Genomic DNA, 18300 nt, shown 5'->3' on the forward strand with positions numbered 1-18300 from the left:
CCACTGGTATCTTGATAGAAATTGCATTGAATCTATAGATCATCTGCCACTTATACTTTTAAAAAAATAAACCCTGCATATAAGTGGACCCAAACAGTTCAAACTTTAGTTGCTCAAGGGTCAACTTCATAATTTATGATAGTGTATTATAATAGCCAGCAAAATAGAAATCTTGTTTGTTTTTGCTTAGTGTACATAAGTTTATTTATAAAATTGAAGTTAAATTAGAATATGAAGGACTGTTTTGTGACATGCTTCTTTCATTTATCAATACATTGCATGCATTTCCCTTTTAAATATCACTTTTAATAATAGCACTGCAGCCTTGCTGGCATGACTCAGTGGTTGAGCATCGACCTATGAACCAGGAGGGCATGGTTCGATTCCTGTTCAGGGTACATGCCTGGGTTGTGGGCTCGATCCCCAGAGTGGGGCCTACAGGAGGCAGCCAATCAATGATTTTCTCTCATCACTGATGTTTCTCTCTCTCTCTCTGAAATCAATAAAAATATGTTTTAAAAAACCATTAAAAAATAGCACCGCAACAGATATTTTTATTCATTAACCTGAGAAAAGGTCTTAAGATAAATTCCCAGAGTTGAAGCTAAGGCAACAAAGCATGTGATTTGAGAAGTTTTGAGATACACATTGTCAAACCGCCCTTCATAAAGCTCATGTTATCCCACCAACAGTGGGCAAGAGTTGCTGTTTCTTTTAATTTTAGCCTTTATCAATTTCATAATCAAAAGTGGCACTTTATTGTGTTTTAATTTGCAACCCTTTGGTTGGCAGAGAAGTGGAACACACTTTTTCATGAATATTGATTTTTTTAGTCTTGCTTTTATGAGTTGCCTCTCCACATCCTTTGCTCATTTTTCAATTAGGTAAATGTTTTTCTATTCCTGTTGACTTCTTATTGATTCAGATATTAATCCTTGAACTGTTCCAATTTTATTGACCTATAAAAGCCAATGTTGAGTTATACTAAATATTTTCCTTTCTTTGCTACCAAAGTTCAATTACAATTTTAAAAATAGTTAACATACTTACAAAAATAAAAAGTAAATTTAACAGACAAAGAACTTACTTCCTTGAACTCTGCTTTTAAAACAGCATGTCCCAATGTAGTCTGCCATTGAAGTTTTCGACCACTGTGCTTTCCGAGATAAAATGTCTTAAATACTTCCTGAAGTTTAATCATCTGTCAAGCAAAGGAAAACAATTTAATTATGCTAAACACCATTAATCATTCAATTTACAATTTTTCAGAGCTCAATAAAAAGATCAGTTCTGTTTTGACAGTTATTTTTCTGGATTCTATTACCTGTGAAAAATGTTCACCACCTAGGACATAGGGGTTTTCCCTCACACAATGGGATAACACTTAGAACTACTGTTTTATGTACAAACAGGTTGTATTTTATAGTCTCTATACCCCATACCCAGGCTTCCGTGGCTGATAGCATATGTAATGAAGACCACAGTGGCCATCCTCAGAGACACTGTCTAAGGCCCAGGTGTATCTTACCAGGTTTTAGCTCAAGCTCTCACTGACTCCTAACTGCTCTTAGGGCCTTGGGATGCCTCATCTCTGAACCATGATCCATGGTAATGGCAAGACCTGGGCATCGAGCTGCTGTGAGGGTTGATATAAAACACTCAGGACAGTGTATGCACAGGAAACATGACATAAGCTAGCCATTATTTTCATGGAAGGTTTTTTACACCTTGCAAACTGTCAGCCAGTATTGTTATTGCTGATATCTCATTTTAAGCCCCCTCCTCCCCCTCCTCCAGGGGTCCCCTCCTTTCCCACTTTTGTACCTGTTCCCGTTTATGACAGACTGTCTTATTCCTCTGATAGTGTTTCTCTAGAATGTTTATGTGCACTACATCTGTTCCTCTAACTTCCTTTTGCTCATTATTTTCTTTAGTTCCTTTCACATCTGCTTTACTCTGCACTCAGGTAACCAGTGATCTATGCTGCCAAAACTAATGGCTCTCCTCAGGCTTCATCTTGTGAGATGATCCCTCTCAACCGCTTCCCATGAAGCAGGCTCCTGCTTCCTCCTGGTGTCTACGACACTCATTGCTTGGACTTCCTGTCTCTATGTCTCTATGTCCACACTTTCTGAGTCTTCTTTGGTTTGTCTTTCCACCCACTCCACACATGCTGGCATATCCATGGCCTCCTCCTTCCCCCCAATTTTGCACCATTTCCACATTCTTCCTAAGAGTAAAATTCTTCCGTGGCTTGCTAAGGCACCTTTCCTCTGAAACTTCTGACCTCACTGGCCTCTCCTATGCCTCCCACCCTTGACACTCTGTAGTCCCATTTTCCATTTCACTGAGCACAGTGTCTCATCCTCCCTCAGGCTCTCACACATCTCCTCTACCAGATCTGGGAAGCCACTTTTCCTAACAATACCGACTCATTTTTCAGAACTGCTTCCTCAGAGAAGCCTTCTCCAACCACTCTCAGCTCTGATAGTAGTTATTGCAATTTGTGAATAGCTCCTCTGGACAGAGAGCTAAAAGAGGGCAGAACCAGGTCTGGGGTTTTCATTGCTGTACACTCTGTATAAAATACTTGTGAATGCCTCTGTGCTTCTGTCAAAGTGGTGTCCTCTGTTAGAAATGCCTATCTGCCTCATATCTATTTGGCAAACTCCTCTGCATGCTTCAAACTCAACTCTACAATCATACTTACTCTATTACCCATCTTCAACATCGAATCCCAGGCATGGTATCATTTCATTTCTAAGTATTTTAGTGTATATTCATTTTGAAATATTTTAGTGTATATCTAAAAGGACTCTTTTTAGAAAACATATCTACTAAATCATATCTCACCCAAAAATTAAGTCAATAATGTGATAAAACTCAATGCATACCTTTCCTAAAAATTATTTCCTTGACATTAATTCCTAATGTGTTAATGATAATCATAATCATAATATAGCAACTAACATTGGGTGTTTACTATGTGCTAGTTTATGATTGCAGGCTCAAAATGGATCAAAGACCTAAATGTAAGAGCGAAAACTATAAAACTCTTAGAAGAAAACATAGGGGTAAAATTTTCATCACCTTGGATTTGGCAATAGTTTTTTTTAGATATGATACCAAAAGTACAAGCAACAATAGAAATAACAGATTAAATAGACTTTATAAAAATTAAAAACTTTTGTGCAAAGGGCATTATCAAGAAAGTAACAAGACTCCTCACAGAATGGGAGAAAATATTTGCAAATCACATACCTGATAAGGGTCTAGTATATAGAATATATAAAGAACTCTTACAGCCCTAGCCCGTTTGGCTCAGTGGATAGAGCATCAGCCTGTGGACTGAAGGGTCTCAGGTTTGATTCTGGTCAAGGGCACATGCCTGGATTGTGGGCTCAATCCCCAGTAGGGGGCGTGCAGGAGGCAGCCAATCAGTGATTCTCTTTCATCATTGATGTTTCTATCTCTCCCTCTCCCTTTCCTCTCTGAAATCAATAAAAATCTATTTAAAAAAACAAACAAAACTCTTACAGTTCAACAATAGAAAGACAGACAACACAATTTAAAAATGGGCAAAGGGTTTAAATAGACTTCTTCAAAGAAGATCTACAAATGGCCAATAAGTACATGAAAAGATGCTCAATATTAGTTCTTAGGAAAAAGCTAATCAAATCAAAATGGGATATCACTCACACTCACTAAAATGGCTATAATCAAAGAACTGAAAATAACAAATACCGAAGATGTGGAGAAATTAGAATCCTTGTGTGTTGCTGATGGCAATGTAAAATGGTGCAGCTACTGTGGAAAACTAGTAGTTAAACAGAATTATCGCATGACCCAGAAATTCCTACTTCATGGGATATATCTAAAGAACTGACAACATCTATTCAAACAAAAATTACACAGAGCAGCATTATTCCCAATAGCCAAAAGTGGAAACAACCCAAGTGTCCATTAACGGATGAATGGATAAACAAAGTGTGGTATATCCAAACAACGGAAAATTATTCAGCCTTAAAAAGGAATGAAGCAGTGACACATACTACAACATAGATTAACCTTGAAAACACAGTTAAAGAAGTCAGACATAAAAGACCACATGTCATATGATTTCATTTATATGAAATGTCCAGTATAGGCCAATCCATAGACAGTGAAGGGATTAGTGGTTGCCCGGGGCTGGGGCAGTGTGTGTATGGTAGGGGTGGAATGGGAGTGACTGATTAATGGGTCCAGGGTATCTATTTGGGATGATGAAAATGTTCTGAACTAGACAGAGGCGATGGATGTACAATTTAATGCCACTGAACAATACACTTTAAAATGACAAGTTGCCCGGCTGGCATGGCTCAGTGGTTAAGTGTTGACCCACGAAACAAGAGGTTACGGTTCCATTCCAGGCCAGGGCACATGCCCGAGTTGTGGGCTTGATCCCCAGTCGGGGGCGTGCAGGAGGCAGCCAATCAACAATTCTCTCTCATCATTGATGCTTCAATTCTCTTTCCCTCTCCTTTCCTTTCTGAAATCAATAAAAATATATTAAAAAAAATAAAATGGTAAGTTGTAGGTATATTTTACCACAATTTAAAAAATACAGTATGGTAAGCCTCAAACACCTTTTGCCAGAAAATAAAAAAGTACTCAAATATGCAGGGGTGTTTTGAAAGGATAAGGAGGCAGCTGAAAAGTGCTTCCACCAGCCAAATATGGGACGATTTTGGCATCAAATAAGTAACTAAGATTCCATGAATTCATACTCATAAGGACAGAAAAAAAAAATCACTGTTCATCAAGGTAAAAATGGATTCAGGCAGGAATCAAGCAGGTGAGAGTCTGATGGGGAAATAAGAGGTTTACATAGTCTTAAAATATCTCCCCATAATTTACTTAATAATCACCAAAGGAAAAATACCAGCAGTAGAGTGGAGAAACCAGGTAACACCTTAACCAAATGATTATATGGGAGCAAAAGAATAGTGTGTGCCTCTGGACATGATACTGAGAGGAAAGGACACGACCCCTGTGGGATTCTGGTTAAATATGCATGAACTGAATCTAATCAGACAAACAGAGATAATATAAGAAAACTGGCCTGCATTTTAAAAACATGTCACTTTTGCTGTAATAAATCTTATCCCGAGTACAACTGTAAAAAAAAAACAAAACAAAAAAGCCCCAAGCAAACACATGTAGTGTCATGAAAGAAAAAGAAAGGTTGTGTAGCTGTTACAGATGAAAGGACACGACTAAATGAAAATGTGGGGTCCTGGACTGGATCTGATACCAAGAAAAAAATGCTAAAAGATATAGTTGGGACAACTGACAAAAATAGAACTTGGCTGTGTATTGATGAAAGTATTAATTACTTCATTGTTAACTAGCTGAATTTGACAACATTCTCTGGTTATGTTTTTTGGAAAACCCCACTAAAGTATTAAGGGTAAAGGCCCTGTCCAAGTAGCTCAGTTGATTAAAGCAGCCGTTGCCAACCAGTGGTCCAAGGACCACTGGTGGTCCGTGAGGTCCGAAAGGTTGGTGACGACTGGGTTAGAGTATTGTTCCCATATGCCAAGGCCACAGGTTCGATCCTGGTCAGGGCACATACAAGGATCAACCGATGAGAATGTATAAATAAGTGGAACTATAAATTGATCTCTCTTCTCACAAAAAAATAAAAATACATCAATAAAGTATTAAGGATAAAATGAATCTACTCTCAAATGGACCAGGAGAAAAATGGCACATATATGGAGAGGAACAGAATGATGAAGCATATAAAGCAATGATAAAAAAAAAAATGAGTGACGGGTACTGGAAATTCTTTGAACTATTCTTGATAATTTCCTTTAAGTCTGAAATATTTAAAAATAAAATAAGAAGCGAATAAACTTGCAGTGCTATGAGAGAGGCACGCCCAGGGTGGAGTCTGGGGTGAAGTGGGGTGAGGACTTGAGGGAGTGCTTTCTGGTGAAGGTGACTGGGGAGATAAGTTTTAACAAGCTTCATGTGTTGGGGATGGTTAAGGGTGTGGACATTTTCTGGAGAAGAAGGTTCCATTTAGAGGGCTATACATGGAGGCCTGAGAGGATGAGAGAAGTGGGTGGGTTTGGGGCCTACTACTAATTTAGAATAGAGGAAACATGACATCCACATGGGCGAGCTGGGCCATAGAGAGGCTTCACATCTCATAGAAAAACTGATTTAAAGTGCTATCCCCATTTCCCACAGGATAAAGAGATTCAGGGAGGTAGGGAGAAGGGTAATGAGAGAAATCTTGGATGTCATCTATGTACATTCAAGTGGACACACATGCTGGAGGCTGAGAGCCGGTGTGGGCTGAGTTCAATGAAAAGGGGTGGAATGAGAAGGGAGCTGAAGGACAATTCTGGGCAATGTTAGCATTTAGGATATGGGTGGATAAATTAAAAAAGAAAACAAAAAGGCAAATGACCAGTGAGTTCAGAAACAAACAAACAAATCAAGAAAAGATAATGTCTCGGAAATGGGAAAAACAGCTTCAAGAAGGACTATTTCTGATCCAGGCAGCCAGCTGCCATGAGTCTGTACTTTCTTTTGCCCTTTCTGGAAGCCCCTTCAGCCTCTGGAAGGCCTTCATCCCTGCTCATCTTTAATTCTCAGATCCCACACTGGAACCAGCCCTTTTCCATAACACCTGGTACTGTAATTGATGGTGCTCCTGATGTTTCCCTAACTGGATTTTAAGTTCCTGAGCCCCGAATTCTCCCTCATATCTACATATCCTCAGAATACCCAAAGTTGTGGCTGACATATAAATAAGCCCTCAGTACCATTCACAAGACTTCTCTCTCTCCCTCTCACTTCCTCTCTGAAGTAAATAATATATTAAAAAAATCCTATCTAATAAAAGAGTAATATGCAAATTGACCATCACTCCAACACACAAGATGGCTGCCCCCATGTGATCAAAGATGGCTGCCCCCATGTGGACACAAGATGGCCACCACAAGATGGCCAGCAGGGGAGGGCAGCTGGGGGTGACCAGGCCAGTAGGGGAGGGCAGTTAGGGGTGACCAGGCTGGCAGGGGAGGGAAGTTGGGGGCGACCGGGCCTGCAGGGCAGGGCAGTTGGGGGGGACCAGGCCTGCAGGGTAGGGCAGTTGGGGGGGACCAGGCCTGCAGGGGAGGGAAGTTGGGGGGGACCAGGCCTGCAGGGGAGGGCAGTTAGGGGTGACCAGGCCTGCAGGGGAGCAGTTAGGCATCAATCAGGCTGGCAGGGGAGTGGTTAAGGGGTGATCAGGCTGGCAGGCAGAAGTGGTTAGGGGCAATCAGGAAGGCAGGCAGGCGAGCAGTTGGGAGCCAGCAGTCCTGGATTGTGAGAGGGATGTCCGACTGCCCGTTTAGGCCCAAACCTACTGGGATAGGGCCTAAATAGGCAGTCAGACATCCCTTGAGGGGCCCCAGATTGGAGAGGGTGCAGGCTGGGCTGAGGGACACACACACCCCATGCACGAATTTTGTGCATTGAGCCTCTAGTAAAACAATAAAACAAGTGCCTGCGTTGATGCCTTCTTGATGGTTAGTCAATGGACATGGGTGAGCTGTGGACAGGGACAAAAACAATCACTCAGATTTTTGCTTGAGTGTATGATTTTAAAAAACCTCACACTAAATAATTCTTGAAAACTAACATGTCTGTGCATGGTATGGGTGAAACAAAGAAAGACATTTATAATGTTTTGGAAGTACTAATATATTTAAAACAAAGGATGAATAGTCTTTAAAACACTTACTTCTGGAGTTAAATGTACTTCCATAGGTGTATATGTTGGCCAGTATCCCATAGTAAGTATATTTACTGTTAGATCTATAGAGCCTGGGTCACTCTGATTCTGCATATACTAAAAACAAAGAAAATGAAGACAAAATAATTTTAGAATATCATAAAAACTATAAAAAGGCAAATGGTATAATCTTCATAATATTTTTCTTTTTTGGTTATGTCACCAATATAAGAAACCATTAAATTCATTTAAATCAAATTTTCATTATACATATTTAGGGATTATTTTTCATTTTGAATTTAGGTTATTTGAATACATGAGACATTAACAGTATAATATTTAAGGATGAGAATTTTACCTAATTTATGTAAGTATTTACATACTTTACATAACCATTTCACATACTTTAAAGTGGGATACTTTTTAAAAAGCTGTTTTACTTGAAAAAACAGAACTTGCCTGCTTGAAATGAATCATGATGTCCTTGGAGAGCTCCATGTCCTTGAACATGCCTTCCAGTTTGCTGGTGAAAGCAGCACCACACTCTGGGACACAAGTGAAGGATGGGTGAAAAACACCAGGAGCAACATGTTGTTAGTGCAATAAATTCCCAGCCCAGAGGTAGGACAGAACCCGATTCCTCATGCTTACCATGCTTTAGTTTTGACAACATAGATTTTTCAGCATCGACTGAGGCACTTTTTCCGACAAGGAGTCTTTTTGCCAAATCTTTTTTATAAAATGCTTCAAAGACATCTTTACCTATTTATGACCAAATGAAAATAACATTAGACAATTGATATGCAAATGTTCACTTAACTGCTAAAAAACCCTCAGAAATGTTCATTCTGATGCAAGCCAGCTCTAATTTCACTGAATCCTTGTGTTTCATTTCCACAAAGAAAATACTTTTTATTTAATCAATGGGCAGCTATCATTCTAGTTCCTGTATTAATATGAAAGTGGAAATGTTTTAGTCAATTTTTCTCAAGAAAAGATAGGGCCCAAATTTGTATATATATATTTTTATTATGTAGCATTTTCTATATACCCAATGTTAATAAGAACAAGAGTATTTCTCACCATGAATAAACCTGAATATTATCATGATTTTGTCAAGGATCCTCTCCAGCTCTTCATCTGTTGCTTCTTTATTACCCGCTCTCAATTTTGAATCAACATGTTTTGCTGTAAAATTAAGAGTTCAAATTATTAGAAAAGTAATCATTTGTTATATAATACATTTTCTAAATAGAAAAAAAATTTAATTTCTACAAGTCAAAATTGGACATTAATACCCTGGAGCTTTTCCAAAGTGATATTATTATAGTATGACATACAGGCAAATATCTGATGTTCTAATATATGTCCTTTCAAATCATGTGAGAATAAATACTTTAATTACATGCTTCAGTTACATGACACATTATTGTATCAGGAATTGGAATGTCCCATCTTCAAGATGTGGTATAAGAAATTTGGATAAGACTCTTAAAGGATTTTTTTCAGGGCTTCATGTGATTATATCCATGGTGACAATGTCTTATCCCTGAATGCAGGGATTAGAGCAATTCTACTCTGGGTTTCTGTTTGACACAAATCAACCATGACCTTGCTTAAGGAAGGGAAAACCCAAGACTTTAATAAGCCCAGCTCCCAAGAGTTAAACATTTATCTTTAGAGAAATATAATCCATAAAGTGGCACAAAAGCCAAATTAAATTATCTTATGAATTTCTATTGTGGCTTTTATTCGTATTTTCTTTATAATTTTTATTATGAAATATTCTGAACATATACAAAAATAGATAATTGTACAATGAACTCCATGTTCCCATCATAATACCTTCAATAATAATCAACACAAGCCAATTTTGTATCACTGTATAGATCTTTCTTTACCCTTTGCCACCTGTAAAGTTTTAAAAACTTTTACCGACTAGTGAAATTCTATGAATCCTAAATATATTTTGGTGTTATCATTACATAATTGTATAAAGTAGTAATCTAAAAACTTTCATCTTAGAAATAGAAAACCTAAATAGACCAATTACTAGTAAGGATACTGAATCAGTAATCAAAAACCTCCCAACAAATAAAAATTCGGGACCAGAAGGCTTCACTGATGAATTCTTCCAAACATTAAAAAAAAAATTGCCCTAGCTGGTTTGGCTCAGTGGATAGAGCGTCAGCCTGTGGACTGAAGGATCCCAGGTTCGATTCCGGTCAAGGGCACAGGCCCAGGTTGTGGGCTTGATCCCCAGTAGAGGGTATGCTAGAGGCAGCCAATCAATGATTCTCTCTCAACATTGATGTTTCTATCTCTCTCTCTCTCCCTCTCCCTTCCTCTCCTAAATCAATAAAAATATATTTAAAAAAATTAATACCTAACCTTCCCAAACTTTTCCGAAAAAAACTGAAGAGGAAGGAACAATTTCAAACACATTTACAAGGCCAGCATTACCTTGATACCAAAACCAGACAGGGACACGATAAATAAAGATAGTAACAGGCCAATATCCTTGATGAACATAGATGTAAAAATTCTCCACAAAATATTAGCAAAACGGATTCAACAATACATTAAAATGCTCATAGTCCATGACCAAGTGGGATTTATTCCAGATATGAAAGGATGGTTCTGCACATCAATGTGATACAGCATATTAACCCAATGAAGGACAAAAATTCTATGATCATTTCAATAAATGCAGAAAATGCATTTGGTAAAATTTACATCCATCTATATATATAAAAGCCTAAGTGACCGTCCAACCGTTAGCTTTGATATGCACTTACCACCAGGGGGCACACACTCTGACTGTTCGCTATGATGCGCACTGACCACCAGGGGGCAGATGCTCAACACAGCAGCTGCTGAGCTGCGGTGACTTGGCAGCTACAATTCTCAGGTGATGTACCAGGAACCAGAGAGGAGGGAACCTGATTCTGGGGTGCAGCACTTGAGAACCACCTTCTTACATCCAGGACCCCTCGGGGGATGTCGGAGAGCTGGTTTCAGCCCGATCCCCACAGACCAGGCCGAGGGACCCCACCAGTGCACGAATCCGTGCACCAGGCCTCTAGTTTTTAAAACTCTCAACAAAGTGGGCACAGAGGGACATACTTCAACGTAAACCCATCTAACATCATGTTCAATGATGCAAAGCTGTAAGATTTTCCTCAAAGATCAGGAAAAAGACAAGGATGCACATTCTCAACACTTTTATTTATTTATTTATTTATCAGAAAAGCAAGGAAAAATTTACTCTTCACCGCAAAAATATACTTAGGAGAGTGAAACAAGGAAGGGCATGAGGAATAGGAGAGCCTAGGCTGGGCTACCTTGGCTCACTAGGAAGTCAAAGATTAGAAAACCTTTGAGACAGGTTCAGGGGGTTAGCCCCTGCCCACTGCTCCCCTAGTTGCAAGACTCGGGGCCTCTTAGAAGTTACGGGATATGTACCTGTGGGGGAAGAGGTGAAAGGGAGTCATGGGCGTGCTCCCTGGAGGGAGAGAACTCTCAACACTTTTATACAACACTAGAGGCCCAATGCATGAAATTCGTGCAAGGGCCTTGGCCCCAGCCCCCGCCTGCTGCCGCTGTGGCCAGGGGCCTCTGCCTCAGCCCCTGTCCACTGCAGCTTTGTCTTGTAAGGAAGGACGTCTGGTCTAATTAGCATATTATGCTTTTATTATTATAGATAACTAGAGGCCTGGTGCACGAATTTGTGCATGGGTGGGGTCCGTTGGGGTGGCCTTGTGCCACCCCCTCACCCACTCCACCATCCCGTCTGCAGGGTGATTGACTGGGGCCAAGCCCGGGGCCCCCCACCTGGCTCCCTCAGCACCTGTAAGCAGGGAGGCAGCCCCGCCCCCTGTCGCCGCCACTGGTCACTGTCTGTGGGGTGATCGGGCCTCCACTCGCACCTGCCTTGGCCTGGTGCTGCCCACTCACCTGCTCCACCATCCCACTACGGTCCCACTCTCCTCAGGGCCCATCGGGGCCAGCAGTGCCTCCACAGCCACCTGCTGCCAACGCTATAATGCTGACACCCGCCATGTTCCGCGCCACCCCGTGGTGGCCAGTGCACATCACAGTGAGTGGTGGAACTCCCAGTTGAGGGGACAATTTGCACATTAGGCTTTTATTATATAGAATAGTGGAAGTCTTTGCCACAGCAATTAAGCAAGAAGAAGAAATAAAAGGCATCCAAATAGAAAAAGGAAGAAAATTGTCACTATTGGCAAATATGATACCATATAAAAACCAAAAGATTCCACCAAAAAAAAAGTTAGAATAAATTAATCCAGTACAGTCACAGGACACAAAATCAATACACAAAAATCCGTGGCTATATACTAAAACTATCAGAAAGAGAAATGAAGAAAACAACCCTATTTACAATTATATAAAAAACAATACAAAGTATAGAAATAAACTGAACAAGGCAGTGAAAGATTTGTACACTAAAAACTATCAGACACTGATAAAAGAAACTGAGAGGACACAATGGAAAGATAGCCTATGCTTATGAATTGGAAGAATTAATACTTTTAAAATGTCAATATTACCCAAACCAATCTATATGTTCAGTGTAATCCCTATCAAAATTCCAATGGCATATTCACAGAACTAGAACAAATAATACTAAAATTGTATACCACCACAAAAGATCCCGAACAGCCAAAGCAATCTTGAGGAAGAACAACAAAGGGGGATGTATCATGCTTCCTGGTTTCAAAATATACTACAAACCTACAGTAATCAAAACAATATGGTATTGGAACAGAAACACACACACAGGACAATGGAACAGAATTGAGAGCACAGAAATAAACCCATACATATACAGACAATTTATGACAAAGGAGCCATGAATATACAATACTGGAGAAAGGACAGAATCTTCATTAAATGGTGTTGGGAAAAATGGACAACCACATGTGGAATTGCTACCTTACAACATACTGACAATTAATTTGAAATGGATCACAGATTGTAACTATAAAAAATAAAACTCATATAAAAATTCTAGAAAAATAATAGGAAAAAATCATAGTGACCTTCAGTTAGGTAAAGATTTCTTAAATAGAACAGGGAAAGAGCACAAAGTATAAAATATACATAAAATTGACTAAATGAAAATTAAAAAATTTACTCTTTAAACATACTTTTAAGGAATTAAAACACAAGCTACAAACTGGGAAAAAGGTTTGCCAACCATATGTCTGATAAAGGAGGATTCATATACAGAGTTTGCATTAATATTTAAAAAAAACAAACCTATTTCATCTCGAAATATGTTCGAGATCCCATCCAATTTTATCCTATTTTAATACTAATCAGAGAATGCAAAGATAGTGACTAATAGTATCTCATGCTAAATATTATCTGGAGATTGATAAAGGTATTATCATAATACAGAGGCATCATATACAACAAACATCAATCCAATTTCTGAGCAGAAATTACAAGTAATCCAGTCAGAGATTCAAGGTTTATTTCTATAAACTATAGTTCTGGGGCTGTTGGAACAGGAAATGCAAACTAGGCTAAATCTTTATTATTCTTTTTTTCTTTTTCTAACTTATCTTTATTATTTAAAGTATTATAGATGTCCCCTTCCCCATCTACCCACTCTGCCCTCTCCAGCCCCCTCCCCAGGACTTCATAGCACTATTGTCTGTCCATGGGTTATGCATATAAGTTCTTTGGTTAATCTCTTCCTGCCCGACCCCTCCTTCCCTCTGAAATAATTCAGTCTGCTCCATGCTTCTATGTCTCTGGATCTATTTTGTTCATCAGTTTATTAAGTTCATGAGATTCCACATGTAAGTGGGATCATGTGATATTTGTCTTTCTTTGACTGGCTTATTTCACTTAGCATATTACTCTCCAGGTCCCTCCATGCTGTCTCAAAGGATAAGAGATCTTTCTTATAGCTGCATATATTCCATTGTGTAAATGTACCACAGCTTTTTTAACCACTCATCTACTGATGGGCACTTGGAATGTTTCCAGATCTTAGGTATTGTAAATAATGCTGCTATGAACATAGGATTGCCGAATATTCTTTCTGATTGGTTTCAGGCTTCTTAGGATATGTTCCTAGAAGTGGAATTACTGGGTCAAATGGCAGTTCCACTTCTATTTTTTGAGGGAACTCTATACTATTTTCCATAGTGGTTGTACCAGACTACATTCCCACTAACAGTGTACTACAGTTTCTTTTTCCTCCACATCCTTGCCAGCATTTATTATTTGTTGATTTATTGATGGTAGCCATTCTGGCAGGTGAAAGGTGGTACCTCATTGTTGTTCTCATTTGCATCTCTCTTATAATTAGGGAGGTTGAGCATTTTTTTCATATATCACTTGGACGTTTGTATGTCCTCTTTGGAGAAGTGTCTATTCAGATCCTCTCTCCAGTATTTTTTTTTTAATATATTTTTTATTGATTTCAGAGAGGAAGGAAGAGGGAGAGAAAGAGAGGAAACATCAATAATGAGAGAGAATCATTGATTGGCTGCCTCCTGCATGCCTCCTACTGGGGATTGAGCCCATAACCCGGGCATGTGCCCTTGACTGGAATCAAACCTGGTACCCTTCAGTCCACAGGCAACGCTCTATCCACTGAGCCAAACCAGCTAGGGCTCTCCAGTTTTTAATTGGGTTGTTTATCTTCGTGATATTTATTGTACATAGAAAACCCTAAAGACTCCACCAAAAAAATTGCTAGATTTAATAAACGAATTCTGCAATGTAGCAGGATACAAAATTAACACCTAGAAATCAATGGCACTTTTATACACCAATAATGATCTCTTAGAAAGAGAAAAAGAAAAAAAAATTCCATTTACTACTGCAACAAAAAAGTTAAGATACTTAGGAATAAACTTAACCAAGGAGGTAAAAGACCTGTACTCAGAAAACTACAGGATGTTGAAAAAAGAGACAGAAGATATAAACAAGTGAAAAAATATACCATGTTCATGGGTTGGTAAAATTAACCATCATTAAAATGTACATACTACCTAAAGCAATCTATAGATTCAATGCAGTGCCTATTAAAATACCAATGGCAAATTTCACAGATCTAGAATAAATACTCCAAAAATTCATACGGAACCAAAAAGACCCAAAATAGCCGCAGCAATCTTGAGAAAGAAGAAACAAGTTGGAGGGACTCACAATACTGGATATCAAATTATACTACAAAGCCACCGTACTCAAAACAGCTTGGTACTGACACAAGAACAGGCATATAGATCAATGGAAGAGAACAAAGACTCCAGAAATTGACCCAAGCTATTATGCTCAATTAATATGTGACAAAGGAGGCAAGATTATACAATGGAGTAAAGACAGTATTTTCAATTAATGGTGTTGGGAAAATTGGACAGGTACATGCAAAAAAAATGAAATTAGATCACCATCTTACACCATATACAAGAATAAGCTCAAAACGGATGAAAGACTTAAATGTAAGTGTGAAACCATAAAAATCCTAGAAAAAAACATAGGCAGCAAAATATCAGACATCTCACGTAGCAGAATTTTCACAGATACATCCTTAGGGCAAGAGAACAAAGGAAAAAAATCAACAAATGGAACTACATCAAACTAAAAAGCTTTTGCACAGCAAAAGAAACCAGCATCAAAATGAAAAGGAAACCTAGTGTATGGGAGAAGATATTTGTCAATGATACATCTGATAAGGGCTTAATTTCCAAAATATATAAAGTACTCATACAACTCAATAAAAGGAAGACAAACAACCCAATTAAAAAATGGGCAGAACAGGCCGCGCGCCCCTGGGTCCGGGTGAGGCTGGATCCCGGGTCCGGGTGAAGCTGCGCGCACCTGGGTCTGGGTGAGGCCACGCGCCCCTGAGTCCGGGTGAGGCTGCGCCCCTGGGTCTGGGCGAGACCAAACCAGAGGGAGTCGGACCTGCATTACCACCATTTGTCCACCATCCAGAACTGAAAAGTCAGTGCTGACATGTACACATAAGGAACTAGTGGACATTGAAATTGGGTCTCAAAAGAACTGTTGGTCCAGAAAGAAACTCACTACAGACTGATTCATTTGCCTGTCAGCATAACTATTATTGCTCGTCTCACATTCGGTTCTTATAAGTATATTTCTAGTAACACATGATCTCACTCATCTAGGGGAAATGATGAACAACATAGACTGATGAACAAGAACAGACCCAGAAACAAGGAGGCATCGATCAGACTGTCGGGCCTCAGGGGGAGGGTAGGGGAGGGTGGGGGAGGGGGGAGAGATCAACCAAAGGACTTGTGTGCATGCACACGAGCCTAACCAATGGTTAAGGACAACAGGGGGGTGGGGGCATCCGTGGGGAGGGGTGTGGGATGGGAATGGGGGGATGAGGACAAATATGTGACACCTTAATCAATAAAGAAATTTAAAAAAAAAAAAGGGCAGAGGACCTTTTTCTTTGTGAAGACAAGCCTCATTTTTTTTTTTTTTTTACAGAATTACTACAACATTCTCCCTATGGAAATACCATGTACTTGTATACATACATATATGTATGTGTATATACAAAAAAATATATAACACATATGTATATATGGTTTTTTGAAAATGTGTCCCCTAATAAGGTGTGATACAAACTCTTCCCCTAGCACGAGGAGTTTAAAAAAAAAAAAGTATTTTTAATTCTCATCCGAAGATTTTAGAGAGGGAGAGGGAGAGAACATCAATTTGAGAGAAACATCGATTGGTTGCTTCTTGGAGTGAACCCACAACCTGGGTATATGCCCTGACCGGATATCGAACCTACCACTCTTCAGTGTACCGGATGATGCTCCAACTGAGCCACACTAGCCAGGGCAGGAGCTTGAATATTTTGAAAAAAATTTTGCCTGAGTTATGCCTTACTTTCGCATATTAAAAAAATGTATAGAAACATGTTTCTCTACCGATCAGTTCTGCGGGCTTATTTGGCCTCTTGTTGATAAACGTTTCAAAGGATTCCTTCATCAAGTTGATGAACTTCTCATTCCTCTGAAAGCATACTTCTATCACATGGTCCACTCTGTCCTTAAAATCCAGCAGGTCCTGCACCATATCTTTATCTTTTTCAGGATTGATAACAATCGTTGTCCCAAAAGTCTACAAAAACAAACACACACCAAGTCATCAACAGGTTTATGATATCACATATTATTTTCTCCTGCTATCAAACAATCATGATAGTGGAAAAATTTCATAAATTCAGCCTGCATTCTAAAAATTAAGTGAATACTGTAATTCCCCCCTTATCTTTGGGGAACACGTTCCAAGATCCAAGTAAATATCTGAAATCATGAAGAGCACCGAGCCATATATAAATATTGTGCACATGTGTGCGTACACACACATGCGTGTACACCCACACACAAACACACACACACACACACACACACACACACACACAGTTTTTTCCTATACATACTACTCTTGCACTTTGGGTCATTATTAAGTAAAATAAGGGTTACCTAAACACCAAGCACTGTGTACTAAGTGACCAATAGGTGGATAGTATATACTGGGTGGATATGCTGAACAAAGGGATGACTCATATCCCAAGTGGGACAGGTTGAGATTTCACCATACTACTCAGAATGGCTCACAATTTAATACTTATGAATTGCTTATTTCTGAAATTTTCCATTTAATGTTTTTGGAACACAAGTGACTATAGGTAAATGAAACCACAAAGAGTGTTACAATTCTGCTTCTGGAAGAATTTATAAATCCCTGGAACATTTTCTATTGTTTTTTTGAAGAACTTTTTACATATGAATTCCTCAAATATACATTAATTACCATCAATACACCCATTTGGACTTCTTGGCTATAGTTTTCTTTCTCCTTCACTTCTAACTATAAACAGCATGGTTTTTAGCCTGTATTTTTAATTCAAAAATGCTATATTAAAATTAACATTACTAAAATTCTATGTGTGACAATAATAGTTAGCTGTTTGAGGATATAAACTACCAGTTTGAAGATGTGTTGAATACTATTAATCAATGTAATACATATTTTTGAAAAATTGGTCTTGCCCGGGCATAGTGGCTCAGTTGGTTGAGTGTCATCCTGTGCACCAAAAGGTTGCTGGGTGGATTCCTGATCAGGGCACATACCTGAGTTGTGCTTTTGATCCCCATTTAGGGTACATAGAAAAAGCAACCAATTGATGTTTCTCTCTTTCTCTCTCTCTCTAAACATGTCCTTGTTTGAGGATTAAGAAAAAAAGGAAAAAAAAAAAAGGTCTTAAGTATATATTTACACATCATTTATGCAGGTCAAGGCAGACTATTGGCGAAAAGGTAGAAATACATTAGCATAAATACCTTCTAGAAGGAACACTATGACCACCAGGGGTGGGAGGGACTTATATTTCACTCTACCCTTTGTACTGTCTGCATTTAAAAACAATGTACACACACTGCCAGGATCAGCTTTATTTTAATAACGACACACTGTGCTGAATGTAACTTCCTATT

At 39.0% G+C, this 18300-nt stretch overlaps 1 protein-coding gene across 1 annotated transcript in view; it reads right to left on the reverse strand.

Moving 5' to 3' along the window:
• Window positions 1-18300, reverse strand: part of CUL4A (cullin 4A) — a 65674-nt gene that overhangs the window by 9095 nt on the left and 38279 nt on the right. The window contains exons 11-16 of the mRNA XM_079779566.1: window positions 16729-16921; window positions 8855-8959; window positions 8423-8533; window positions 8231-8316; window positions 7781-7888; window positions 1088-1201 (exon numbers count right to left, since the gene is read on the reverse strand). Of these exons, the coding sequence (XP_079635692.1) occupies window positions 1088-1201; window positions 7781-7888; window positions 8231-8316; window positions 8423-8533; window positions 8855-8959; window positions 16729-16921 (717 nt within the window). The remainder of the gene's footprint in view (window positions 1-1087; window positions 1202-7780; window positions 7889-8230; window positions 8317-8422; window positions 8534-8854; window positions 8960-16728; window positions 16922-18300) is intronic.

The sequence above is a fragment of the Cnephaeus nilssonii genome, assembly GCF_951640355.1.
Source record: "Cnephaeus nilssonii genome assembly, chromosome: 8".
Lineage (NCBI taxonomy): Eukaryota > Metazoa > Chordata > Mammalia > Chiroptera > Vespertilionidae > Cnephaeus > Cnephaeus nilssonii.